A 27,447-nucleotide genomic window follows, 5' to 3' on the forward strand; every position below is an offset into this window, starting at 1 on the left:
AATTGCACTTGTTCTTACTGCCGGCGCACCACCATGTAGTAAGGTGGCCCCGATTTTCAACTTCGCCTGGAACCTGGTTCACCCTTATCCCCGGCGCACAATTTTTTTTGCGCCGACGGTATTGGGTCGTCACCGACGCGGCGGAAACATGGTGCGTCGGTACAATTTAGCACCGGCGGGCACAGGTTTTGGTGCGCCGGCAATAATTTTTGCGGCTATAAGCCTTTTTCTAGTATTGCCATGGGAAAAGATCCTAGATCAATCTGTCGGTGGAACGGTGGAACATCCGAAGAACCATACATAGAGAACTTTAATCTTCCGACACCATCGTTGACGCCGGGAAGAACATCTCGTCGAAAAATGGGCAGAAGAATAGTTATTATAGACGATGTCATCTTTATTGATTTAGGAACCAAAATAAGACGACTACCTAAAACCCTAACCTAATGTTATAGAAAAGCACTAATTTTATTGAAACCTCCACCTCAAACAGGTTCCCTAGCCCTCCTTAATTACACCGACGAGACAAATCGAAGGAGGAAGAACCGATCTATGGTGGAGTAGGAGTGGAGACGGTCGCTCTTTTTCTTGCGGCGGCGGCGAAGTGCGATACGTCCCAGTTTGATCAATACTAATTGACTTAAAGAGTACCTTTTCACACAGGGGCAGATTTGGCAGGCTAAAAAATAGATCCATCTAATAATGGAAAACTTTCTTTTGCTTAACATTCCTTATAATAGCTTATTTAAGAATTTTATTCCTTTACAAAGAATTCGTGCATGTGAATATGGATCAACTCTTTTACGGTTCACCACAGAGAAAAACTTGAATTTTTCGAATTTCCGAGGATCTCTGACTGGGACCTACAATATTTGCTTTTGCTCAACATAGTGGTGGATGCTTTGTGGCGATGATTTGGGCGGCTAAGGAAAGAAAATAATGTGAAGTGTATGGTCCGCACCTCATGGATTAGCAATCTTCATCTTTAAATAATGTACACTAATTGTTTGTTAGACTGTCCTCATGGATTAGCAACCTTCATGAGTAACTGAAACCAGGATAAAAAACTATGGAATAGAGTAACTTTAGATGATAGAGAAAATATTTTGGACGCCAATTTTTTTTTTTTTTTTTTGGGCTAGGGTGAGTGGGAGGAGTCAGCGCTGCCTTGGGAGGGAGACGTGTACAGCTGTGCATCTTCTTCCTCTTGGGAGCGCCCGATCCAAGAATCCAATCCAGCGATGTCGATGGGCGCATCACCGCCTCCGAAGAAGAAGGTCATCATCGACACCGACCCAGGAATCGGTCAGTATCCATCCATCTTCTTCCTCTAGTCCTGTCGATCTACCCTACCTCCCTTGTCTTGGGAGTGCGGGCTGCTGCAATTTAGCGGGTAGAGCGAGGGTGAAAACGGTTGGCGGTGGCGTCCTTCCTTTTTTTTTTTTTCCTCTGCTGGCAGTGGCATCGCCCCGCGCGCGGACCTGCCGTGTCGACTCGCCGACGTTTCGGGACGCTTCTTTGGCGCGCGCGTGCGTACGCATGCCAGCCTGGCTCCAGCTAGCTACCGAGCCATGCGCGCATTTAATTGCTGGCCAGTCTCCGGCCCCTATTATTATTTTCTCGATCTGTTTCCTTGGTTGCTCTCAGCTGTACACGCGCGCGCACGCACGCAACTAATCTCCGAATTCCAGTTAATTACCACTTGCTCCTCTTGCCGGCCGGTGGAATTAATATATACGTGTCATACATGGAGCGACATACTAGTATATGCGTAGGTTAATTCTTGGGCGCCCCATCTCCATGCGACATGTATGCTGTTTCATTTCCTCCACGTACTGTATCCATCACTGGCTGCATGTATACGCGCGCGTATGGATTTCACGGCCGGCGCGGTCACGACACAAGTCAACTCCGCCCATCGATTGGGAAAACAATCAATTCATCCGAATCGGAAAATTCAGGCCCAAACTAATCTCGCTGCATGCATCACGTACGGAAGTCGGGGCGCGCATGCTCTGTCTGCGCTGACCCACACCGACAGAATCAATGTTGGATCGCGTCGCTTAATTCTTTGCCACGTAGCAGATGAGTACGTACCTAAAGTATACTTGTAGGATCCAAGAACTATCACTCCATCCATCCGTCACTATATAGCTACTATTTCAGCTAAGACTAGAGGAGTATTTCATCGAAACAAGTTTTCGCCCACTATATTAATTAATATAATAGTACACAACCAATACAACATAGGGTCCATGGCTGGGGCAAACAACACAAACATGCCCAAAATAAAACACAAAAGAAACATAAGAGAAACTAATGCCGAAAATGTCGGATCGACGAAAACGGAAATACCTCGCCACTGCTACGCTCGCCGGAGAATTTCCACCACATTCTTAGCACTTGGAAGCCCCACGTACCAAGCAACACCTTCATGAAGGGATGCGACGATGACGTCGCTGCTGCCCGGAGTGGTCCTAGAGTTTCCCCCGGTAAGCGCAAGGACAGCAAAACAGGTCTTCACCCAACACCCTTCAAGAAGGAAGGGTGGCGCCCGCGGGCGTCACCGCGTCAGTGTTGGCGAAATCGACAGGGATTTCTCCCGACCCTCGTAACCCCGCCTTGGACGCTCCACCACGCTCGCCCCCCACCACCTCGCGCCACCACGGCCTTGCATGCACCACCGCTGTCTTACCGTGACCAACGAACCGGGGTCATCACAAACAAGACGGGCCATCCGGCAGCGAGAGGTAGCACGTCAGCAGCCACGTCGGAGGGAACCGCCTCCACCGCCACCTGTGGACGCTGACCGAACACGTCGACCTGATCACATCAGGCCCACCTAGCCCAGCCGAGCCCGTGTAGTTCCGATCTCCGCGCTGCAGCATACGCGCCGCTGGCATCGCCACCCTCACTCTAGCTGCCCCTACGTCCGCCACGATGAACACCGCCGGACAGGGAGCCGGCCTGCCCAGACCTAGATGGAGCCCGAAGGGCCCAGATCTGGGCCAGACAGGCGCCGCCCCGAGCCACCGTGCCGTCCCGTGACCAAGGAGCCACGCCACCGCCTCGTCGCCAGCCCCGCCTGGAGAGGAAGCACGCCGGGTAAAGAAAGGGCCACCGTCGCCGGCACCGCCCGGGCTTTGCCCGACGGCTTCCGCCGTTGGCGGCGACAGGATAGGACGGGGGAAGGGGGTGGAGGGAGGCTAGGGTTTGGCATCGCCCGTGGGGGAGCGACCCGAGGACGAAGCGGTATCCCCACTAGAGGAGCACTTTATTTGCTAGGAAAAAGAAAATGAAACAAGCCATCTAGACAGCCATTTCGTTACGTTGCTGCTGGCAGTGTACTTACGTACATACGGCCACAACTAGCTAGACCATTCCACCTTGACATTGTCAGTACACCTCGTATGCATGCATAGGCAAAGCCACTAAACATGGATTATTATTAGTTAAGATAATCACCAAACTAGCTAGCTACATCGATTCTGGTTTTGCTCAACCCGCGCTATGCACGTGCATGTCAAAATGAAACTTCCAAACTGGCTTAATTTGCTCAGCCTACGTAATCAAAAGTTCATCAAAAAGTCAATATCTTTTTATCTTTTTTGGGCATCAGGACCACACACATGCATCAAATCAAATATTCACATTTCAAAGAGAAAAACACATTACCAAAGTGCAAACCATCTTCTCTCTGGAATCGCTACCTTGAATCGCCAGAAAAATGGTCGCAAACCATCTTCTCTTGCATGATTGTGTATGTACTTTCCGTTGGTTCATTCGGTGTCGTGAGTTTCTCAGCGGAGCATACACCTAGAGTCTAGCCTTTCAGCTTGAGGTTTAATTAGAAGCGTCTAAACGGAAACTATCGAAAAGTGCCATAGTTAACATAAATTCACAAACTAATCCTGCCGCCACTTGAAACACGAATAACAAGATTTTTTTTACTACTTTATGAAGTAGGGCATGAGGGTATTAACAAGTTTTTTCCATATAAAGTCCACAGGTCATGTAGATGCATTCTCAGTTACATGATCGAGCAAATGCATGCTCATTTTCAAGTTATGGTTGGTTGACCCCGTGAGTCGTACATGGATCTAGCTAGCACATCAACCCACACTTTTTTTTTGAAACACAAGTCCGTACGTACGCGAGTAAATGTGTCTGCAATAAGATGCTGGTTTAGGTTCAATTTTAGTGTATTTGTGTTGCCTCTGGAGTTGCATTTAGTAGAGCTGAACCATTTTCTAATATGAAGTGTTGATTGTTATGCCATGAGAGTGTCCTTTCAGCTGGATTGTTTCTGGCATTTGCGATGGACAAAAAATAGAACTTCAGCCTTTCTATTCTTGTTTCCTTTTGCTCTTCTACAGTGGAGATTTGCTTTAGGAACGGTTTCTTATTCTTTGTAGTTAGTTTCTCTTCTGGTTGGGCTAGGAGTCCTTTAAGCTATCTTTTATTCTTCCTTATGTTAAGTCGTTTTTTATTAAAAGCATACGGTTTTGCTAAAGTAGTACACTTTGGAAACATTATGCTTATAATCCAAAGATAATCCAGCATTGAACAATGACACAGTAGATAACTCTTAGCTAGTAGTTGATTTCATCCTACTAGTACTCACAAACAACAACTGGTTAAGTATTTGTATAACCTCTTTCTTTTTTTTCCAAACTAACACCCCCACATCACACACTTAAATTCAAATAAGGTGAAAATAGCTCTGTCTTGGTATCTTTGAAATTACTTCATCATAATAGATCTTTTGATGTTCCATTACTCTTTGTTTCAGTTTTAGTGTATTTTTGTTGCCATTACCTTCGCTTATAGAGTTGCATTTAGTAGAGTTCATAATGGTTAAAGATTTAACATTTTCTTGAATACTAATGCTTAGGCCATTTAAATGTTGGTTCTTCAGCTGGATCGTTTCTTGCATTTGTGATGGAGCTTCAGTCTTTCTATCTTTGCTACCATTAGCTCTTTTGCAGTGGAAATTTGCTCTGGGAGCTGATTCTTATGGTGTCTAATTTTTTCTTTTTTGTTTTTGCTGCTGGGTGTCCTGTAATATCCTGGTTTATGCCTCCTAGTGCTAAGCTAGGGATCTCCAGCTTTTTTAGTTAGAAGCATAAAGTTTTAGCAATGTGTGCCTCCTTTTGGTCCTATAAGCTTTTGTTTATGTATTGCACTTGGCATCAATGCAGAATTTGCTTGCCTTATTGGATATACAGACTTCATGATTGCTGATCTGTTTGTAAATGCATTAGCTCTTTTAGCAATCACGTGGTTTGTCCTACTAAGTCTCCTTTTTTATCTTTCTCTACATTACCCGCACTTTCTGTCGTCCTAATCCATTGTTTCTTATTGCAGCTAGCCATCACATGGAAGTGTGGTCTTCTATGACAACATCATTCATGTCTTCCTCTGCTCTAGCCTTTACATCGCCTGCAAGTACGAGGTGATCTAGATGCCCGAGGTATTGAAACCAAAGACTTTTTAATCTGCTCATTTGTGTTTGTGAATGAACTCTCATGTCTAAAAGTCACATGTGTGTGTGTGTGTTTTGCAGAACAATGATGCGCCCCTGTGGCCCACCACTTGTTGCATGGTCATACTGGCAGTGGTCATGGATGGTGTCCTGGTGCAATCAGGGCTACAATCAGTCTCAGGTTAGCTCTTCTTCTCTGCTCCAAGATATGTCCTAGTTTGCATAGGTATGGTCAGGGATCGGTCCTCATGTGTGCCATCTTGTGTCATTGATATACCCTGTTTCTTTTCGTTCATGTGGGAAGAAGAAAGAGATTGATGTTTTTAGCTCTATTCACCGTGCCAGTTTAACTGGTGCTAGCATGCTTGAGAGTGCCAGTTTTACTAATTCCAACAATTTTACTTGGAAAAGCTTCGATATGCGGGTGTATTTTTGCATTGGAAATGTTACTGTGATCCTCCAATTTTACAACAGATGGTGCATAGTTGTGTGTTTCTGGTGTATAGTTGAATTTAAGTTCAACTTGAGCTATAAATCTGCATATTACAAACTACTATTACCTATGGGTCATTCCTTATTGACAGGAATGTGCTTGAGAGTGTCAGTTTTACTAATTCCAATTTTTACAATGGATGGATGCATAATTGTGTGTTTCTGGTGAAGAGTTTGGAACTTAAGTTCAACTTGAGCTATAAATCTGCATATTAGGAGCTGCTATTACCTATGATTCATTGCTTACTTACATGAATGTGGTTAGGTAGTTGTTGCTAGGTAACTTGTGATTGTCTAATCTTCCAATTATTCTCTACTTACAAGAAAAAATGTAAATGAGCAGGTAATTGCTTGGTTGCCACTGGCTTGTTTTTCTTTGGTCCTTTTTTTTTGTGTGTAAATGAACTTCTTTTTTGAATCATGTTATCACTATTGAAGAAACTTAGGAACCTGATTTGTGCACTGAAATTTTACTTGTGTAATCCTTGTATATTCCCTAGGAAACATCTTGGGATCCATGCTTGAAGCAGTAGACGAGTTTCAGTATAATGTGTTATATATGAAAATATACATACATGAGCTTTGCATTGCCTTGTGTGGACGATGGTGTTCAGGTAAGGTTCATGAATGATTCTTTTGTTGATCATGTGTGATAGGTTAGATGGTCGAGGTCATGTGTTAAGAAGTTGTTTTGTGTGCTTGAGTTAGTTGATATCCTGAGACTTAAATTTTTCTGATGCTTTCATCGCTGTTGGCTGTCCCTGAGCCAACATATAGCATGTATGTGCGATGCCATGAGTTGATGTCTACTCCACTAATAATGATGTAAATATCTGTATATGTATTTCTGGGTGCTACTGAGTTGTTGCCTGTGAACTTTTGGAGTGCAACCCATCTCTGTTTGGATGTATCTTTTATTTCTGGGTGTCATTTCAATTAGTACAGCAGGCTTAAAATAATTTCATTGGGAGAGTAACACATACATATATACTTGCCCCCTAAACAAAGTAGGTTTCTAGTAGAAAGTAGGATTCTAGTTTGCTTATATTTTCTGTCTGCAATCTTAATTGCTATTTTGATGGATGTTAACCTGTGTCTTAACATTGGTACAAGTTGTGGTGCTGATGTTGTGCTCATTGCAGCCTCCCGCCCCTCATGAGCAATTGTAGACCTTGCTGTGACATCAGCGAGCAATGGTTCTCCTCTACGTCTACGTGTTTTTGGTAAGCTTCTGCTTCCCCGCTTATCTCCTCTAGGTGCTTGTTCTGTGTTCTGGGGATCAAGATGTTGATATGATAATTGGCAGTCTGGGTTTTGGCTGACGAGTACTGCTCTGGTTCCTAATATTTAGGATTATAAAGTGTTCCATTTAGTTGCTAGCTGTTGTCCTGATCTTAGTGCACTAATTGCATCTGATAGTATCTCGTTATGCTGCTGCTGAGGTTAGAATTTTCCCTGGTACTTTTCTTTGGTCAATTTCATGCTCTTGTGTATGTTTTGTGACATCATGAAGTTGTTACCTCTTGATGTTTAGAATCTATTATGATGCAGTATCCCCCCTCTCTCTCTCTATGTATGATCTCTTATAAAGACACTCATTTTGGTTGCCTTGAGTCTACAAGTATTGCTTTTTGAATAAATTGATATTTCTATTGCTTATATATGCTCTGTGCGTTCCAGGAACCAACCATCAGAAGATACACAACCAAGTGGAGAGAAGATGTCCCGCAACCTCACTGGCCTTTGTGGGGCTGTCTGCTGGCCGTAGCCTCCTTCGGCTGTTGGAGGAGGTGGTGGCGGGTGGCGGTGTCTTACAGTGACTTTGTTTTTGGACAGAGAAAGTGGATGACTTTGTTTTCGTTATGTCTGCAAGTTGAGAACCTGGTCCTATTTGGGTTGATTCATGCGTGTGCTGCAAATACAATTAAGGGGCTCTTGTTAGCTTTTGGCGTTGTGATGTCTGAGTTAAGACTTTATGCACGTGTATTTGTAAAATAATTAATCCTAGCAGTTAATTAGGGTATAATCCATGCCCCTTTAGTTGGTTGCTCCTGAAGCGATGCTTCTGAACCATTGCCTCCTTTGAAGGGGACTATTCCCCATGTATATAAGGCTTGGTTACCATTAATAAAGAACACACTTCAGATTGTTTGTTCATTGTCTCTTGTCTTTACAATTTCTAGTTTTAACAGTATTGTTCAATAATTTTGTTGTGATCTAAACGTCGGAAAATGGCAAAGTTCATGCCAGAGTTTTAACTATTTTATTCCTTAACTAGCTTAACAATGTATCTGTTGACTAGTGTTATTTCTCATAATTTCCATGGTTTTTTAGGAAGTTATTGCTATAAAAAAACAATTTAGATAGTCTATATATCTAGCCTAAACCTGAACGATAGTTAGCTTCAGTAGCAGCAAGTGAGGCCACCTCTTGGTATGTATGCAGGCAGATTATGTTCCGCTGGGGCTATATGCGTTTTGAAATTTGCAACCGATCTGGAGCAAACATCGCATGAAAGGTACAAGCTATTTGTTCCCTGCAAAACCGATATAGAGCTGGAGAATATTGAGTAGATAGCTAGGTGAGATGGAGTTTGTACACTAGTACCCGTACTCATATGCCCATATGGCGTTGATTAGCACCCATCGACCTGTCTTCCTCCTCTCGCCCGTACAGACACAACACATCATTATTATGTTTACTCTTTTTTTTGCATATCTTGGAACAAAACTTGTTACACGAAGGGGGGCCAATATTGATTTCCCGGTTGAGTTGGTCCATCCACCAAGATTATTTTGGTGCTAGCAAGGATCCATCAAGATTACATCGGTATCAAATCAACGGACAATAGTAGGAAATACACTGCTCACCAGCAATGCCCTAGCATTGCTCCAAAACAAATACGCGCGCCATACACCGGATTTGATTCTGGACTTGCAATAACCAATAAATGAAGTAATCAGGGAGGAAGTTTATGAGGCGGAGTAAATGGTTGATTAAATTAATCAGGGAGGAAGTTTAGGAGGCGGAATTAAATGGCTGGTTGTCCACCTTGAGACCTCGATCTCTGTGGACAATTACTTCTGGTGGACAATTACTCCTGCATGCAAAGTAAACTGATGATCCACCACAGTGATCCGTGGCATTTTGCATCTTCACCGTTCATCAACTCCCCAACAAGCACATCACAGTGAGTAATGAAACTAGCAGAGAGGATCGAAAACTTCCCGCCCAGCAGCGTTCCCTCCAAACAACCTCTATTTATACAAGTCCATGGTCACCCTGCCGCGCGTCGGCTATCGCGTGACTTGTGACTTTGGACTTCGTCGGCGAGGAGAGGAGAGGAGAGGAGCCTGCCCTGCTGCATCATCGGCGCCGCTGCCATCCTGGACGGGTCATCCATGGTGAAGATGTATCCGTCCGGCAGGAATCGCTGTCATCCTCGACTTGATGTGGGTCTGCATCATCGGCGCCGCTGCCACCCTGGACAGGTCGTCCATGGAGAAGGTGGTCTTCCGCGTCCCCGTCCTCGCCGCTCCGTCCCCCTGTGCGCGCGCCCTTCACCGCTGGCTCCTCGCGCGTCTGGACGCTGCGGCGCTGCGGGTGGAGCCGTCCAGCGGCGTCTGACCACCGCAGTTGCTGCTGGCTGTATGAGTCGTGCTCGTGCGTGCCCCAACCAATCCCCTATCCCCCAATCCTCTTCTGCCCATTCTGAAAAAAAAACCACTTCTTTCTTGTGCAGGCAGCCGGACGAGCGATACGGGATGCTCTGCTGATGGGTGAGACTAATCCGTCCATCTGCCGCACAGATTTGTAGCCGCATGATCCTTTTTTTTTTTTGGAGAATCAATCCTATTGTTTGTCACGTTTTGGTTTGAGCCGATCTGGTCTTTGGTGCAGAGAATTTAGCTTGTGTGTAAGTTGTTTTGATCTTCTGAGTGTTTGATGTTCACTTCTCTTTTGGTAAATGCCAGTGTTGTTGCTGAGGTTGTAGGGAAAATTTTGTTTTCTTTTTGACTATATGACAGCAACTCAAAGAAATATTACATATAAGCTCACTTCTGCATTTAGATGTGTTTTTAGGGAGATCAGTTAGCTTTGAGTTGACAGTGAATAGATACGAGTTTCTTTTGCATGTTCTACATCACATCAGGTTGCATGTGAGGCACTAATTAAATGTATACACAATCAAACTTGAGGGTCTGTGACATGAATTGTTTTCGTGTTGTACACATTACTCCCATATCCGGATAGAGCATGTTATCATATATATTGTGCTTGTTGTCCCAAAAAAAGAATCTTTATTGTGCTTGCATATTACTACCTCCATCCCAAACTTAAGGCTTATATTTTTTTAAAGTCAAACCAAGTAAAGTTTGACCAAACTTTTAGAACAATCTATCAACAAATATAATATTTTGTATATACCATACGAAAATATATTTCATCTTCTATTTAATGATAGTAGTTTTGTATTTTGCATGTTAATGATTTTTGGTAAAAACTTAGTCAAACTTGACATAGTTTTACTTTCTAAAAATAATAGAAGCCTTAAGTTTTGGGATGGAGGTAGTATATACATGCTAGGTACCGTTAACATGCTATATTCAAGGGATCATTCTAGGCTGAGTGCGTTAGTTTTTGTTGTTATCATGTGTCCTGTGCCATTTGATTTCTCTCCTTTTTACACATTTTACCTTTTTGTATGTGGATATAAGGCTAGCCATGGTAGAAAAAGCATGAGGGCATTTAGCAATTATTGGTACATGCAGGTTGTTAGTAAGCAGGGGATTTTTTTTCGAGTTCAAGCGAGGACACGTCGCATTGCTAAGTGGCGAGTATGCAGCAACTGCTGAGGTATAGTTGTCTAGGTCTTGACGATTGTCCTATTTCTCCAAAAATCTTTCGCATTCCTCCATGGTTCAAGTTATTAGAGAACATTTTGTTGAGTTGTTTGTTTCTTGTTCATATAAGCACTATGCGAATTATTAGTTTAATTAATTAATCACGTTATTTTTCTATGGAAAAATTATACCTGAGACTATTTATATGAAGTTTTTTTTAGTGTGGCGGATTTATTATGACCATGTGGGTGCGTATGTGAGCTCTGTTGTTTGCTCCCCTGTTTTTTGCATTGTACTTTGTTTGCGATTGTGTTTTTGCATTCTACTTACAAGAATAGTAAGCAAGCATCAAGCTCCTATGTGATTAGAAGCTTGCTTAGAACTATATCTTATCAGCCGAGCCCACGGGCATCATACAATTTGAGTTGACTGTTGATCTTTTATCATTTCCTTAGTCAAGTTATTTTATATGGATTCAAATACCCACCGTAAAAAAATATTCATGGGAATATGTGTATGGAGTTTTGTTTTTCAATGTGGCATATTTCTTATACCTGGGAAATATTGTTTCCCTCAGTGGAGAATTTGGTTGTGTACCGAATCTTATTTAGCTTGTAGCATGTTGATTGTTCATGGTTTTTGACGGAATCATCGTATGTACAGTTTATAGGGCCTTGCAGTGCATGTCCTATAATCTTGTTTTTTCTGTCTACAGCTTAACGAGTCGCGTGCGTTGGCGATTCTAGTTTGAACACATCCGTTGAGATTACCAGCTGCATCAATGTTTGGTGCTCCTATTTCATCTGCTTCTCTTATACAACCTGTTGGAGTGGCGGACGTGAACCTGGCTGTGTACAAGTGGGTGATACCCTTTGGATCGCCGAAGCCATGAGCGTGTCTCCCTTTGGATCGCCGAAGCCGTGAGCGTGTCTCCCTTTGGATCGCCGAAGCCATGAGCGTGTCTCACTCATACTAGGACCTCCTTGACTAGCAAGATTTTTCTCCTGCTGCCGCATCCTCATTGCTTGTGTGATATCATTCGGTGGGCGAGCTGGCCCGTCTCTGTTTTGGCTGTGCCAACTCGTACCGGTTGGTTGTAGCTATGTTGTTGTGAAGCGATTGTGGAGGCCGATGATGATTGAGAAACTGAGTTATCATGTGTATAAATTATAAATGGTTAGGTATATGATGGATGGTTGTTCAAACATTTTGTATATTACGTTGATTGAATCCATCAACTAGTAGTGATTTGCAGCGACGACGCGTCGTTGGCACGGTCTGGAGGTTGAAGATGAAGGGTTTCTTAAAGATCTCGTTGTAATCTTTGATTTTTTAGGCTGCTTTGTACTGTTCGATGTTTCTTTTAATGCCAGTATCCTATTCGCAAAAAATAAAAAGGGAGATGTACATAGATACACATTAGGAAAAATCAACCTACGCTCTAGGTTCGGCGTCTCCCAGGTGGTCCGCTCCTCCCTCCCGGGCCTCGCCGCCGGCGACCTCGTGCGGGGTATCACGGGGTGGGAGGACTACAGCGTCATCAAGCCGCCCTACACGGGGCTCCTCGCCAAGATCCAACCCGACCACCACGGCGTGCCGCTGTCCTACTACACGGGCATCCTGGGCATGCCGGGCCTCACCGCCTACGTGGGGTTCCACCACATCTGCTCCCCGAAGGCCGGCGAGACGGTGTTCGTGTCCGCCGCCTCCGGCGCCGTGGGCCAGCTGGTGGGGCAGTTCGCGAGGCTCGCGGGGTGCCGCGTCGTCGGCAGCGCCGGGTCGGACGAGAAGGTGGAGCTGATCAAGAGCAAGTTCGGCTTCCACGACGCGTTCAACTACAAGGCCGAGGACGGCGACCTCGCCGGCGCGCTGAAACAACGCTTCCCGGAGGGCATCGACGTCTACTTCGAGAACGTGGGCAGGAAGATGCTCGAGGCGGTGCTGCTCAACATGAGGACGCACGGCCGCATCGCCGTGTGCGGGCTCATCTCGCAGTACAACCTCACGCCGGGGGAGAAGGAGGGCGGCGCCGGCGTGCGCAACCTGGAGTGCATCGTCACCAAGAGGATCCGGATGCAGGGGTTCATCGAGCCCGACCACAAGCACGTGTACCTGGAGTACGAGGCCTGGGTGGTGCCGCACATCAGGGAAGGCAGGGTCGTCTACGTCGAGGACGTCGCCGAGGGGCTGGAGGCCGCGCCCAGGGCGCTCATCGGACTCTTCCATGGCCGCAACGTCGGCAAGCAGGTCGTCAGCATCGCTACACCACAGGCTTAGTTAGCGCGCTCATGAATCATTCAGAGTTTGTAAATCGATCGTGAATCGGCAATAAACAAATCATTCAGAGATTGTCCCTAGTTTGAGGTCCCATCGGAACTAAGTTGTGGTCATTTTGATACTTTGTGTGAGAGCATAAGAAAATGGAATTTGACATTTTGTATGGATGCATGAACCAAGACCATATTCAGTCCAAATACATCCATGAGAGATTGAGAGTATTACCGTAGTGAGAGGCTCGCTTGCTAAAAAAAGGCCTAAAAAAGGCTCGCTTGCTTAAGTTTTAATGTTTACTACTACAGTAGATACATTCGTATCTTAAAAAGAAAGTTGAGCAGAGGGAGCCAGTTCGGGACCTTGGAACCCCCTTTCCCGTCTTCAGTGAAGGAATGGGATTTTTAGATCTCCCTAGCAATCCACCTCATCGGCGCCGAATCGGCGGATCTCTTGGCCTCCGGCGGTGGGAGGTCGGGGGATCCCCGTTTCGCGCCGTGTATATAGTGTAGGAGTGGTTAGGGTTCCGGTTGTCGGCGTCTGGAGGCGGTGATGCAGAGGTTGGTGTTTGCTGCTGGTGGACTTCCCCTCCGTTGACGGCGTTCCCAAGAGCTCCGCCGTGGATCTATCGCCTTCCCCGCGCTCGCATCTCTGCGGAGGTGTTGTGGGGCGACTTCCCCTTGCTGGTGGCCGTGGATGGCGGTGTCGGCAACTGAAGGTCTGGTACAAGAAGATGATGCAGTTCAGAGGCGATCGGTGCTCGGCGACTTCCTGTTCGTTAGGGGATTGCTGCCGATCCAAGGCATCAAGAGAAGCAGCGGCGACGCGCCACCGACAACTCCGGTGTGTCGTCGGCATGGTCAACGTGCATAAGGGTTGTTCTGTAATTTTGTTTTCTTCAGGGACCTTCTGTAATGTTCCCGAATTAATGCCATTTTCCTTGCTCGCAAAAAAAGTGTAGCAAGTTATTGTGTACAACGAGAGTAGGTAGGCACAATGACATCACCCCTAGTTGCCCTCCTTTGGCGACTCGATGGAACCCTAGTTACCCACCGCTACTCCTCTTACCCCACGCGCCACGCCGTCGTCCTTTAACCACTCGACAGAACCCTAGATGCCCCCTCCACTACCCCCTCTCGTGTGCATGGCGGCATGCATTGATTGTGGAATTCCTGTCTCAAACGCAATAATGGTTCCGCGCAAAGACGACAATGAGATTGGCATCAGTCCTTCGAGTGGGTGCATGGAGACGAGCTGGTGTGCGAGCGGGAGGGGTGGAGGATATGAAAAATGAGCTCGATCGACGTGGACAAGTGGGACAACGATGGTTGACAACTTGGTGGCGGTAGAGTGAGTTGACATTGCGGCTTGTGTGTTGAGTGGTTTGGGGATTTAACCTTCCGATGAAAATTTTGACAAAAGGGATGGGGACTTTAACTGTGTGGATCCGCCTGATCCAAATTCGGTTCTAGTTATGTTTGGTTTACCAAACTTTATTGAGAATCATTGTCCATGTAAGCATTTTCTCTCTTAGAATGAATATGATTTTTTTTTTCAAAAGTTCAGGAACGTTAGTTTTGACGAAAAGTAAAGTTTCTTGATAATTCTACGGTTAATATTGAACTTTCTTCATTTTTGAAGAAGTGTTTTTTTTCGAATTTCTGAGAATCTCTAACTCGAACCTACAATATTGCTTTTGCTCAATATAGTGGTGGATGCTTTGTGACGATGATTTGGGCGGGTAAGGAGAGAAAATAATGTGAAGTGTATGGTCCGCACCTCATGGACTAGCAATCTTCATCTTTAAATAATGTATACACTAATTGTTTGTTAGACTGTCCTCATGGATTAGCAACCTTCATGAGTAACTAAAATCAGGATAAAAACTATGGAATAGAGTACCTTCAGATGATAGAGAAAATATTTTGAACGCCAATTTTTTTTTTCTGAAGTAAAATATACTACTCATCGTTGCAGACCATGTGGTTCCACAAGGCTGCAAGCAAGCAACAACCGCCCTCTTGGCTAGCGAGCGAGTGGGAGGAGTCAGCGCCGCGGCGGCACTGCCTTGGGAGGGAGACGTGTACAACTGTGCATCTTCTTCCTCTTGAGAGCGCCCGATCCAAGAATCCAATCGAGCGATGTCGTCGATGGCCGCATCACCGTCTCCGAAGAAGAAGGTCATCATCGACACCGACCCAGGAATCGGTCAGTATCCATCCATCTTCTTCCCCTAGTGCTGTCGATCTACCCTACCTCCCTTGTCTGAATGAATGGACACGGACGGCCGGACTAACCAATCGAAGCTTGCATCGCAATGGGCGAATCGATCGATGAACTGCAGATGACGCCATGGCCATCTTCGTGGCGCTGAGGTCGCCGGAGCTGGAGGTGATTGGCCTCACCACGATCTTCGGCAATGTCTACACGTCCCTCGCCACGCGCAACGCGCTACACCTCGTCAGTCAGCTTCCTTGGACTTCAGTCTTGATGGATCCATCTGAATGAATCTGGTGTTAATTACCAAGTCAATTTGTTGTTTCAGCTAGAGGCTGCAGGGAGGACCGACATCCCCGTTGCAGAGGGATCCCATGTAACAGTCAAGGTACATCACTGATCCAATTACAATATATCAGTATATGTGTGTTTTTTTTCGATAAAGGATGCTTTATTACTTTTGAAGTGTATGTGTGTGTGGAGTAGCATCTCATTCACAAGGCAAACCAATAGAGTGAAGTCCTTCCTAACCTGTACTGAATCTGTATGCGCTCTTGAAACCAACAAACAAATTCAGAAAGCCACCAAGCTACGGATCGCGAGCTTTGTTCACGGTTCAGACGGCCTCGGCAACCAGAACTTCCCCCCACCAGCCGGCAAGCCGGTCGATCAATCCGCCGCTGCATTCCTTGTCGAGCAGGCGAATCTCTACCCTGGACAAGTCACGGTCGTCGCCCTCGGCCCGCTCACCAACCTTGCGCTGGCTGTCGAGCTTGACCCGTCTTTCGCCAGCAAGATTGGGCAGATTGTTATTCTCGGTGGCGCGTATTCAGTTAATGGGAACGTCAACCCTGCAGCCGAGGCAAATGTGAGTCGCTCCTCCTGTAAAACACTACTCTTCCGCTGCTGATACACATAATTCATTACCTTCAAAAATTATAAGCTGTGGTGTCAGCTTCCAGGGAAAATTTTGAGATCATTATGATATCTTTCTATACAGCTTTGGTTTACATATTCCATGCTGCACTTTCAAGAATTCTTCATCATGCCTTCATCACTGGTTATGTTTATTGGCAGATATTTGGCGATCCTGACGCTGCTGATATAGTTTTCACCTGTGGAGCTGATATATTGGCCGTGGGAATAAACATAACTCACCAAGTAGTTCTTTCTGGTAATCCTCTAGCTTACAAGATATTCTTTGAGATGCACATTTTAGAGAGACATGAATGTAATTATTGCTTGGCTTCAATGGTACTATTTCAACTAAAATGTAATCATGAACGACTACAGACGGTTAGGATGCATACATGTATCGCATTTGGTTGGATGAATCTACATCTTTTCGATAAAGAAGGATGAATCTACATATGACCCTAGCAGTTTCCATGTATTACAACACCTCATATTTTGACATGTCGCTCCCCTCACCGTGTCTGCAGATGTTGACCGAAAGAAGCTTGAACAGTCTGACAGCAAATATGCTTGCTACTTGTGCAAGATACTGGGTCTTTATTATGATTACCACATGGACGCGTACTCCACGAAAGGTAAACAGTAAGTTGGGTTGATATACATACTTGAAGATGAAAAACTGAATGATTAACATTGTTCTAGCAGACAGAAAGAGAATGAATGACTGATTTTGCGAGTCTGATGAAATGGTTGCAGGAGTGTATCTTCATGATCCAACGGCTCTTCTTGCTGCCGTAAATCCATCGCTGATGACTTACACGGAAGGAGTGGTGAGGGTTCAGACAGATGGAATCACGAAAGGTCTAACAGTTTTCGACAATACCAAGAAAACGTATGGGGAGATAACAGCGTGGACCGGTAAGCCAACCGTGAAGGTTGCCGTCACAGTTGATGCTCCTGCTGTTGTGGAGCTCATGATGCAGAGGCTTACCATGGATGATTAAAACATTATGTTCGCAATGCTGCGACCAAGAATATATTAGTCAATGTTACATTATGTAATTGTTAACTTATGGGAATGAAATGAATCATGTCACTCTTTTTATTGTAGTTCAAGACTTGAACATCTGCAGTTCAACATATGATCCAGCTTATAGTCTGATTCAATCCTCAATGTACTACTGAAACAACCGTATGTTGTACAAGTGACACTGTCATGTTTTCTCCAGGAGTTATCAGTCAGGATAACATACTGATATGTTTCAGTACCAAACAGCTCCCCAAAAATTAGTATATGATAAAGAATAGTTCAGGCTACACGTAAATTTGAGATGCTTTCTAGAAAAGACGCATAACTATTTCTCATCACACCGTTGACATGCCAATCCTTCAAGTGGCATGTTGTGCTCAGTAAAACACTGGTATCCTGCAAAGCTGAAAGATGGGTAACCAATTCTTGAGTGGAAATGGGGTTCCATGGGCATTCTTCAATGTGGCCGAGCTCAAGTTGTCAAACGTCCAGCTGTTGTACTTATTCTGCATCGATGCCCAAAATTTTCCTCAAATACTCCATTTGCTCGGACTCACCTTGAAGCTCCTCCCACTGTGATTATTAGGGAAAACAAACTCTTAATATATTATCATGCTAAGTCTTACAAAATATGTTTTCACCACCTATTCAAGGGATTCCAGAACTAATACTGAAATTCATGTCGAGATATGTCAAATTTCCAGAAAGTTAATATGAGAGCACAAAGTGCAGAACAGCTACATTTTGTTTCTTTCCTTCTAAAAGTTTGTAGAAGTGCACCGATAAACATGAAATAACAGAGAAGTTCCTTTCTATTTGAAAAAAAGCATGGATAATAAACAAAAGTTCATGAAGAAACAAACCACATGCTGTTCTCGAGTAAATTACTTGAGATGGTACTTTCAAATGAATTATACAAACATCAAGTGAGCATGTTATTTCAGACAATGGCATATGAAACTCTAGAAATGTCACATACTATGAAGTAGTGAATATAAATGTGAACAATCAACAGATTAAACAATAGTTATAATTTAATTACTAGTGGTTACCATATTCCAACTAAGACTAACCTCTTGGTGAGACAAGGGAACTAGTTTCCATCCAGCAGCGGTTATGTACCGCCTTTTAAATGATGTGTGGCCTAGTGGTGTGCCTGCAAAATAAGTTAAAATCTGTATTAGTTTCTCTTTTGAGACTCAGACTCAAGTAGGGGAACAAGAAAAAAATGGGCAGCCTATAACTCCCTCAGAAATGTTACATAAAGATTGGAAGCAATAAACAATACTAGAGCATACCTAAATTTCTTGAGAAGTGTGTTGTCCCATCTATCTCAAGAGCAAGCTTCTCATCAACTAATGCCGCATCAACAGTGTAACCATCAACTGTAAATTCTTTAACCCATTCATGGCCAGTAGTATAAAGAAGACGGCCAACATCCTTCTGAAATAAGGAGGTTGTCTTCTGATTGAACCGTTTGCTTTTTACCGCTTTTGCTATTTTTTCTTCCAGATCACCTCTTAAGGCCATATCAAGATGTGGGTACTCAAGCTTCAAAGATTGATTTGCGAGATAAACCTGAGATGAAAACATTATATCTTCCCTATACTGATCAGAGACTCGCTGCTCTTCGTATTGACTCAGAGTTCTCCAGATATGCGAGAAGAACTGGCGGTCCAGTTGCCCAAGAACTGCATAGGACCAAGCAATATTGCCAAGCTGATCTCGACTAAGGTTGAGAGCATGAGAATTGTTACCATAATCTTCGCTCGAAACTTCTTTGGCACCGCTCTGCGGCATGTCTACATGACATCTGAAGCTGGTAGCATCCTGGAAAGCAGCATCAAGTGCATCGAGCAAAGGATATGGGCACTCATTAAGAGAAGCACATCCCCACAAGAATTGAGCAAGCTCCTGTTCCTTGAATGTGTGCACCAATTGTGCTGCTCTCTGTGCCAATGCAGAGAAAAGGTCTGGTGCTGATTGGCGCATGGAAGCAAATGCTCCAGCGATATTGGCAACATTCTGTGCGTTAAAATCTTCAACCTTGGAAATGGCCACGTCGGCAATCCTATCCATCTCCGGCAAGTAAAGCAAGTCTCCTCCAATCTTAGACAATGCCCAGGAGATGTTAGAGATGCCCTGCGGCGAGCACTCCGGGAGGGACAACATTGCCAGCCCGACAAGCATGGACATGTCCCTGTGCCGTGCGAAGGCGAGCCGGTGGGTCTGCATCATGGACACCGACTCCATGTTCTTGGCAATGCGGTGGAGCGCAGTGGCGATGTTGAGTGCCGTGAGCGGCGATGGGCTGAGACCTTTGGCGACGGCTGCGATGACCTCCGCGGTGAGCGCGAGCACCTCCTCGGCGGTCTGAGCCTGGACGATGTCCCTGTTGAGGGAAACCTCCTTGTTCCTGTTGGACGGCGCAGCCGAGAAGCTGGAGAGCGTCTGGATGAAGTGCTCCCTGTTCCTCTGGCGCTTTTCGTCGAACACCCCGTCTGCGAGCTGCGCGACCCTGAGGTCCAGGTCGTCTTCCACGGAGAAGATCTCCTCCACATCACCATCGACCTCGTCTTCACCTAGCAGCTCGTCTTCCTTGCGGGGCTTCTTGCTGAGAATCTTCTTCTGCTTCTTTTTCTTCTTGTTCTTGATTTTCTTGGGCGGGGTGACCATCCTCTCGAGCGCGGGCGAGAGGCCTCTTGCCTCGATGGAGCGCAGCGCGGAACGGCGCGCGCGGACGCACCAGTCGTTGCTCGCGGCGGGGAGCGGGTCATCCTCCTCGTCGGACCGCAGCTGAGGGTCAGGCCCCAGGAAGTCAAGCTGCCACTGCGGCGTGGCATCGTCCTCTTTCAGGGAGACGCGGCAAGGTGGGAGGCGAGAAGTGCATCGCGTGAGGCTGATGGTGAGGAGGCTGGAGAAGGGGTGGTGGAGCTGGGCATGATGGCACGGGTTGTTGGACGACAGCACGGGGAAGCTGATGCCGCCGGCGGTGTTTCGGGGAAGAGGGCCAAGGAGAGAAGCAGCAGCAGCTTCCATTGGCGCCGGGACAGAGGTGGATAGAAGAAACCCAGGAGGTTTTGGATAAAGCAAATAAAAGTTGTGAAGTAATAAACGGACTTCTTTATTTGAATGCTTTCATTTCACCTGTAGCTAGCCAAAACTCATTTTTGTCAAGAATACAGCTTTGGTAATTCGCTAGGCACGTATGATAATTCCACTTAGGCCACTCGAAGACAAACGTCACATGCAAAAATCTCTCTTCACGACGCAAAAGTTTTTGCGTGAAGATTCTTTTAAGACTTAATCGAATGATTACCTAACAAGTAGTTGTAACCTGTGTTGTAACTTACAATTAACATTATCACGAAGCAAATTTGATAGCCTCACTTGCACAGAATTTTTTTAGCTGCAATTTAACTTGCAACTAAAAAAGTCTTAGTTGTAACCCAACTTACAAATTAAATACATAGATCATGATATAAATTTGATGATGAAGAACTCGAATGAAAACTAAGCTAGTTCTCCTGATGGTGTAGGACTAAACTGAAAACTAAGCCAACTCTCAGCTAGCAAAACCGTTAGAAAAAATCTTTGTGTGCTCGGTATCCTCCTATACGTATTATGTGTAACCAAACATGCCATTCACTACTACTCCATCTACAAACAAGTGTACTTTTAGATTTTATTAACTTTGATTGATAAACTTTTTGAAAAAATAACAATATACAACATCAATTTAATACTACTCCGTCCGTCTCATTATATATGTCTTAACTTTATCTAAATTTGATTTTATCTACTAGACACATTTAAATTTAGACATAGTTAACACATGTTTTTATGGGACAGGAGTACTATTTAAGTTTAACTAACTTTATGTACTAAGTTAGTCAAACTTAAAATAGTTTGTCTTGAGAAAAATGTTAAACATACACTTATTTCTAGATAGAGGAAGTAAATATTTCTCTCAATATGAAAAGCATCCATCTCAGCAATCTGCCACGTTAGCAATTTGTGCCCTTATTTCCCACCTTTTATCTCTTCGAGAAATTCCCGTTCATGTTCATGTGTTGACTTTTTTTGTCTGTTGTTTGACTTTCCGCATGATGTTATCACCAGAGTCTGACCGAATCAGAGGTGGGCCGCGATCAAGATGGGCTTGAAGAATATACATGGAAGAAATACGTGAATCGGCCTTATATGCAAAGTTTGGGCTAGTTTGCCCGTGTATCTGTAATATAGTAGGATACGTGTTGATTAGATAGAGTTTGGCTCGTGCCCGGTTGGGATTATTCCCACGTTAGAAAGTCTACGGACTATAAATATGTATCTAGGGTTTATGAAATAAACAACAATCACGTTCACCACAAACCAATCTAGGCGCATCGCCAACTCCCTTGTCTCGAGGGTTTCTTCCGGGTAAGCATCATGGTGCCTAGATCACATCTTGTGATCTAGGCAGTACAAGTTTATTCGCCGTTCATGCGTTGCTCGTACTGAAACCTTTTTAATGGCGAGCAACGTAGTTATCTTAGATGTGTTAGAGTTAGCATTGTTCTTCGTATCATATGCTGTCGTCGTGCAACCCTTAGACATCTAGCCGCCCTTACACCTATCTTAGGTGTAGGGGCGGCACCCCGCTTGATCATTATTTAGTAGATCCGATCCGTTATGGTTGCTCCTTGTTCCTCAAGGATTAGTTTAATATCTGCATAGTTAGGCCTTACAAAGGGTTGAAGGATCCAGTGGCACGTAGGGTGTAGTTTGCTAGCCCTAGACAGGATGTTCCGGGGATCAACTTCGTGTTGGTTTTTAGGCCTTGTCTAGGGACGGCTTACGATCACCGTGCGTGGCCGCCAGGCTCAATCACGAGTAGGATGTTCCGATTATGTGGTGAAAACCCTAAATCGTAGTAGGTCGTTTTAGCTTTATTCTGATCAAGCAGGACCACCATATATTCGTACACCTCGTGCGAATCATGGGTGGATCGGCTCTTTGAGCCGATTCACAGAACAACCTGAGAGCCGATCGAGGCTCGTATTTAATGTTTACGTGTATGCCATGCAGGAAACTAAGCGAGGCACATCCATCACCTTCCTGACCAGGTATATGTCAGGTGGCACGCCCTTGCACCAGCATCGGACGTGCGTGCCGAGTCTTTGCGGGCCGCCGCTCAGAGGGACCAGGGCCAGCCGCAGTCCTGGGAGCTTCCCGGCTCTACTGTGTTGCCTGTCGCTGCTCGCCGGTGGGTTTCTGACCGCAACACATTCTGGCACGCTCGGTGGGACAATCTTCGACATCAACCACATCGCCATCTACATCCGAGATGGCGGAGGGCACTCCAGTCACGTACGAGGATTTGACCGAGGAACTCAAGAAGAAGTATGACGAGGTCAAAGCAATCCTCGAAGCCGACCTCATCGGCTCTTTTCACAGAACCCGCTCACATGGCATCAGGTGGAAAGGGTTCTCACCTGAAGGCGCGCTCGATGGAGTGGACCTGTCCGCCCCGTCAGAAGAACGCACCAGGTCTCTGCGTCAGGAGATTAACTTCATGGTAGCTCATTCGCTACACCGCCATTCTGAGAGCCTGGTGAACACTTTGGAGCGTGTCGCTCTTCGGGTGATCCAGGAGATCATGAGGCATCAGTACTCTCCGTCAGGACCAGCCCTCGGGACTTACCAAGGAGAGATGCCACTCCAGTCCCGTCCACCGCTGCCATTCGCGTTGGCAGCCCCAGAAGTGCCGAATTCACCGGCATACGTCGTCTACAAGATCGGTGGTGACCCTAGCGACTACCAGTTCTTGCATGAGGCGCCTAAGGAGATCCCTCACGGATACACGTGCACTTACGTGCCGGACTGCGGTAACTGGGCACTCACAAACCAGACTGCAACAGCAGGGACTTCTGGAACAACAGGAGGAACTTCGGGAACAGACCTTGAGAAGCAGACGTGGCTAGCTAAGTATGCCACTCCGATAAACCTCCAGAGCTCAGCTCCCGCAGTTGGCTCAGAGTTGGAAAAGCAAGCATGGCTGGCTAAGTATGCTACTCCGGCGAATCTTCAGAGTTCGACTCCTGCAGCCAGCACCGTGGATCAGATCAGTACAATCCTGAGAGACCAGTTCGGCATGGTGCCGAAAAGGAGGACAATCGGCTATTCCAAGCCGTACCCCAACGAGTACGAGTTGATCCCGCTACCACCAAAATATCGGCTCCCTGATTTCTCCAAATTTAATGGATCAGATGGTTCCAGCTCCATCGAGCATGTGAGCCGATATTTAGCACAGCTGTGCATGATCTCAGCATCAGATCCACTACGCGTGAGGTTCTTCGCACAGTCCCTCACAGGATCGGCTTTCGGGTGGTACACCTCGCTGCCACCAGACTCGATCCGGACTTGGAAGCAGTTGGAAGAACAGTTCCACATGCAGTATCACTCAGAGGCTTCCGAGTCTGGCATTGCCGATCTAGCACAAGTACGTCAGAAGCGTGGAGAAACCATGGCAGAATACATCCAGCGCTTCAGAACTGTTGGGAACCGATGTTATTCGGCTCGTGTGACTGAAAAAGAAGCAGTCGAGTTGGAGGTGGTGGGCCTTGCATCACCAATCAAGGATATGGCCTCCCAAGCAGACTACCCTTCACTGGCGCACATGGTTCAGAAACTGTCGTTATATGAACAGAGCCATCCAGACTTGTACCAGGACAAATTCAAGCGTGCGGTAGTCCTGGTTGAGGCAGAAGAAGACGAAGGGTCTGCGGGAGATCAAGAGGTAGCAGTGGCTGAATGGACTCGGGGGGCAACCCCCATATCCTGCAAATGGGTTAAGCCACCAGGTCCGCCCAGAGGGTTTGATTTTGACGTAACTAAAACTGAGCAAATTTTTGATCTCTTACTTAAGGAGAAGCAGTTGAAGTTACCCGAAGGCCTCAAAATCCCCACGGTACAGGAGCTGAACGGAAAGCCATACTGCAAATGGCATAACTCGTTCTCCCATACCACCAACGACTGCAGGGTGTGGCGTCAGCAGATCCAAATGGCGATAGAACAAGGACGTCTAATTTTCAACCAGTACGCCATGAAAGTCGACACGCACCCCTTCCCCGCCGTTAACATGGTGGAGTGCGCTTACCCTGAAGGGTGCCAGCCAGGATTCTCGTTCAGCATCAACATGGTAGGGCCTGGACACCACTCTGGTAAGGACGGAGACGAGGGCAGCTGCTCTCGTAGCAAGGACACAGAGGAAGCCGTTCCACGCGATCGGCTCCGTCACGATGGCAAGCGTTACATCACAGAGGGAGAAGTAAGGAATGTGAGATATCAGCGACCTCTCTCTGATCACCTCCTCAACAAGTATGTGAGTCAATATGACCAACGCCGACGACCCAACGATGATGATGAAAGAGATTGTCTGGCTAGGGACGCCAGGAGACATCGTCGGTATGATCGCGATGAGGAGGAGTACGAGCGCCGTGCCAAGGAAAAGTCAAGGGAGCAAGACGACGAGGATAGGCACTGGGACTGTCCCTTCTTCAGACACTGCTGGGATTCAGGAATGAGCCGATTGCCTACAATCGGCAACTGCCCAGAATGTAGACAGAAGAGGAAGGATGCAGCTAACGTGTCCGTGTTCCAACGTCTAGGGCCTCTCCCGCCTCGGAACAAGCACGCTGAGTCCCCTCGGGAGGAAGATCTCGAGGATTTGGAAGACGATGATGAAGAAGAAGAGGAAGATAAGTACCACCGGCCAAGGTGGTGCCCTGATGGACTCAGCCGTTCCCAAAAGCGTAGGGTTCAGCGACTGCGCGGCTTAGAGGAAGCCGAAAGGTTATACCTGCACACGTTGAGGAAGGCGCGGCCTGATCTGGCCGCGAAAATTCAACGAACCCTGGATGAAGAGGGTCGACCACAAAAAATGGAGTGGCGCCCCAAGCAAAGGAAAGCCGATGATGAAACATCGGCTGGCACGAATATGGTGTTCATCCTTCCGACGGAGTTTAGTGCTCCAGGATTAGACGAAGCACCTGTGGCACAACTTGACTGCGGCCCACGGCCAGTTATCTTTGAGAAGCCACGAGAAAGAAGCTACAGACATCTGAAGGCCCTGTACTTGCGAGGTTATATCGATGGGAGGCCTGTCAACAAGATGCTGGTGGACACCGGAGCGGCAGTCAACATTATGCCATACTCCATGCTACGTTGGTTGGGACGCTCTAGCTCGGATCTGATCAAGACCAACGTGACATTGAGCGATTTCAACGGCCAAGCGTCTGACGCACAAGGTGTTCTGAACGTGGATCTGACCGTAGGAAGGAAAACCATCCCTACGACGTTCTTTATTGTCGATAGCAAGAGCACCTATGCTGTCCTGCTGGGAAGAGATTGGATCCATGCCAACTGTTGCATTCCATCCACGATGCACCAATGCGTAATACAGTGGGATGGAGATGAGGTAGAGGTCGTCCAGGCAGATGACTCAGCCGAGATTTCAACGGCTGGCATGAACGCTTGGGAAACAGCAGGCCAAGAGCCACTCTCAGGCATCAATTTGGACGACTGCGAGCGCATCGACGTGACAAAGGATGGGGTTAGGCTGGTCTTATCCACCGGCCTGACCGTGTAGCACGAACAAACCTATGGACAAATGTGGCGAGGCCGATCCTTGGGATCGGCCCCAAAGATCTATGGAGGAACATTGCAAAACCTTCATTGAGCGATTCAATCAACATGGAGGCCGATTCCAGCAATCGGCCAAAATTATCCTCACCACACATTCTGCCTGTGTTCAACGTCGATCTAATGGGCAGCGGTTTTACGTCGGCTGATGAGGGTCAACATTAGTCCTAACGGAGCCGACGTTCAAATACAGTGCCTTGGCTAACTACAGAGCCGAAATCGGCAGTTACCTGATAGATTCGGCTCGGGGGGCACCTAATCAGAGGGACATGTGCGATACATGTGCAGTGAAATATTGGGGGCCGATAGTTCAGCTGTGAGGCCTTCTGCTTCCTCAAGGGAGTGAACAATGAGAGCTTCCTCAGCGGCAATGGGCCGATTTTGGTGCCTGAACTTTCTCTTTGAGGACTTCCAACCCTTTGCGCCAGTTCAGCAGTACTGTCAGAAGCGTCAGTTGACATACAAGGCAGCCTTTTGTTCATTAAGCCGTTGGTGTTTCGTCTACAATATCGGCTTGCAACGGAAGAAAAGGCGATCGATGGGGGCAAGATCGGCTGACTCTGCATGATGACTGTCTCAGAATTACCTGAGTTCAAAGCCCTTGGTCTGATCTGTGCATCCTCACCGCTATTCTCGCCTTGACTGAGGCTCGGGGGGCAGCTGGCCTGGTAGAAGTTCTGTTTTAGAAGCCGATTGGAGTGTCATCGGCTGACCCTGCATCATAACCTTCTTCGAAAGCGGCGAGTTGTTGTAGTAGAAGACTACTAGAGCTGCTGAAAGGGAAACCGTCATCATCTACAGGGTCAGAACCGTTTATGTTGCTACGAAAAGATAGAGCAAGGCGCTATGATCGGACAGCAAGGGGCAGTTAAGAATCACCTTCAGGCTGGAAACTATAGCGTGGGCGTTGGATGGTGTTAAGGATCCATTGCAGTTGCGAACCTGCGCGGTTGACATCTGAGGTTCATATGACCGTGGGTTGGATCCGTTCGAGTGGCGTTTTGGGGATTTGGGTTGCTCTTGCAGACAAGTCACAGATTACCACTTGGATGGACAATAGAGTTGGCTTTGTTCGCGTTTCATGGCAAGGTCTGATGCGCTGCCATCGGCTCTTGGTTTGTTGACTTATGATAGTAATCGGCAAATTTGGTAAAAAGACAGAATCAGCTGAGGAATTTCTTCTCCATTAATAAGAGGGGTTTTTACAATGAAGGGCCGATTGCTCAAGAAAAGAAGAACAAAAGAAGAGCCGATTGCTCAGGGACTACTAGTCCTACAGTACTAATCCTCGCTGGCCTCGTCGTCGGCATCATCGCTGCCGTCGGCGCTGCTTCCGAAGAGTTCCTCGTCGCTGCTACCCCAGCCCTCGGCCGGAGCCTCTTCTTCCTCGTCATCATCATCATCATCGCTGTCCGCCCAAGCGCGAAAGCGCTTTGCCGGCGGATACCCAGCGGAGGAGGAGGAATCATCCTCCTCCTCTTCCTCTTCTTCCTCTACTTCTTCTTCTT

General features: G+C 46.4%; 3 protein-coding genes and 1 long non-coding RNA gene across 5 annotated transcripts; 3 read left to right on the top strand and 1 right to left on the bottom strand.

Annotated features, from left to right (window-relative positions):
• Positions 1–1,166: 1,166 nt before the first annotated feature.
• On the top strand, positions 1,167–17,318 carry LOC127341750 (probable uridine nucleosidase 2). 2 transcript variants are annotated; one of them, XM_051367676.2, is made up of 7 exons: positions 1,167–1,305; positions 15,437–15,552; positions 15,638–15,697; positions 15,887–16,177; positions 16,387–16,483; positions 16,752–16,859; positions 16,981–17,318. In XM_051367676.2, the coding sequence occupies exons 1-7, from the start codon at positions 1,242–1,244 to the stop codon at positions 17,226–17,228; spliced, it is 984 nt and encodes a 327-aa protein (XP_051223636.1). In that variant the 5' UTR covers positions 1,167–1,241; the 3' UTR covers positions 17,229–17,318. The 2 variants fall into 2 exon arrangements, with proteins under 2 accessions (XP_051223636.1, XP_051223635.1); XM_051367675.2 differs by lacking the exon at positions 1,167–1,305 and adding an exon at positions 15,127–15,300.
• LOC139838443 (uncharacterized) lies at positions 6,555–8,129 on the top strand. The gene is made up of 2 exons (XR_011755024.1): positions 6,555–7,200; positions 7,658–8,129. It is a non-coding gene; the product is annotated as an uncharacterized lncRNA (long non-coding RNA).
• LOC127337967 (2-alkenal reductase (NADP(+)-dependent)-like) lies at positions 12,315–13,263 on the top strand. The gene has a single exon (XM_051364274.2). The coding sequence runs from the start codon at positions 12,448–12,450 to the stop codon at positions 13,096–13,098; it is 651 nt and encodes a 216-aa protein (XP_051220234.2). The 5' UTR covers positions 12,315–12,447; the 3' UTR covers positions 13,099–13,263.
• A 285-nt stretch (positions 17,319–17,603) lies between the features above and the next one.
• Positions 17,604–20,338, bottom strand: LOC127341749 (RAP domain-containing protein, chloroplastic). The gene is made up of 3 exons (XM_051367674.2): positions 18,553–20,338; positions 18,328–18,410; positions 17,604–17,827 (listed from the first exon to the last, which is right to left on the bottom strand). The coding sequence occupies exons 1-3, from the start codon at positions 20,291–20,293 to the stop codon at positions 17,756–17,758; spliced, it is 1,896 nt and encodes a 631-aa protein (XP_051223634.1). The 5' UTR covers positions 20,294–20,338; the 3' UTR covers positions 17,604–17,755.
• Between the last annotated feature and the right edge of the window lie 7,109 nt (positions 20,339–27,447).

Source organism: Lolium perenne, chromosome 3 (genome assembly GCF_019359855.2).
Source record: "Lolium perenne isolate Kyuss_39 chromosome 3, Kyuss_2.0, whole genome shotgun sequence".
Lineage (NCBI taxonomy): Eukaryota > Viridiplantae > Streptophyta > Magnoliopsida > Poales > Poaceae > Lolium > Lolium perenne.

Coding starts and splice junctions, on each gene's coding strand:
- LOC127341749 (XM_051367674.2), bottom strand. CDS start 20,293: ATGGAAGCTGCTGCTGCTTCTCTCCTTGGCCCTCTTCCCCGAAACACC. Junction 18,411..18,552: donor ACACTTCTCAAGAAATTTAG/GTATGCTCTAGT, acceptor CTTATTTTGCAG/GCACACCACTAGGCCACACA. Junction 17,828..18,327: donor TTCCCTTGTCTCACCAAGAG/GTTAGTCTTAGT, acceptor TAATAATCACAG/TGGGAGGAGCTTCAAGGTGA.
- LOC127341750 (XM_051367675.2), top strand. CDS start 15,234: ATGTCGTCGATGGCCGCATCACCGTCTCCGAAGAAGAAGGTCATCATC. Junction 15,698..15,886: donor GATCCCATGTAACAGTCAAG/GTACATCACTGA, acceptor AAACAAATTCAG/AAAGCCACCAAGCTACGGAT. Junction 16,178..16,386: donor ACCCTGCAGCCGAGGCAAAT/GTGAGTCGCTCC, acceptor GTTTATTGGCAG/ATATTTGGCGATCCTGACGC.
- LOC127337967 (XM_051364274.2), top strand. CDS start 12,448: ATGCCGGGCCTCACCGCCTACGTGGGGTTCCACCACATCTGCTCCCCG.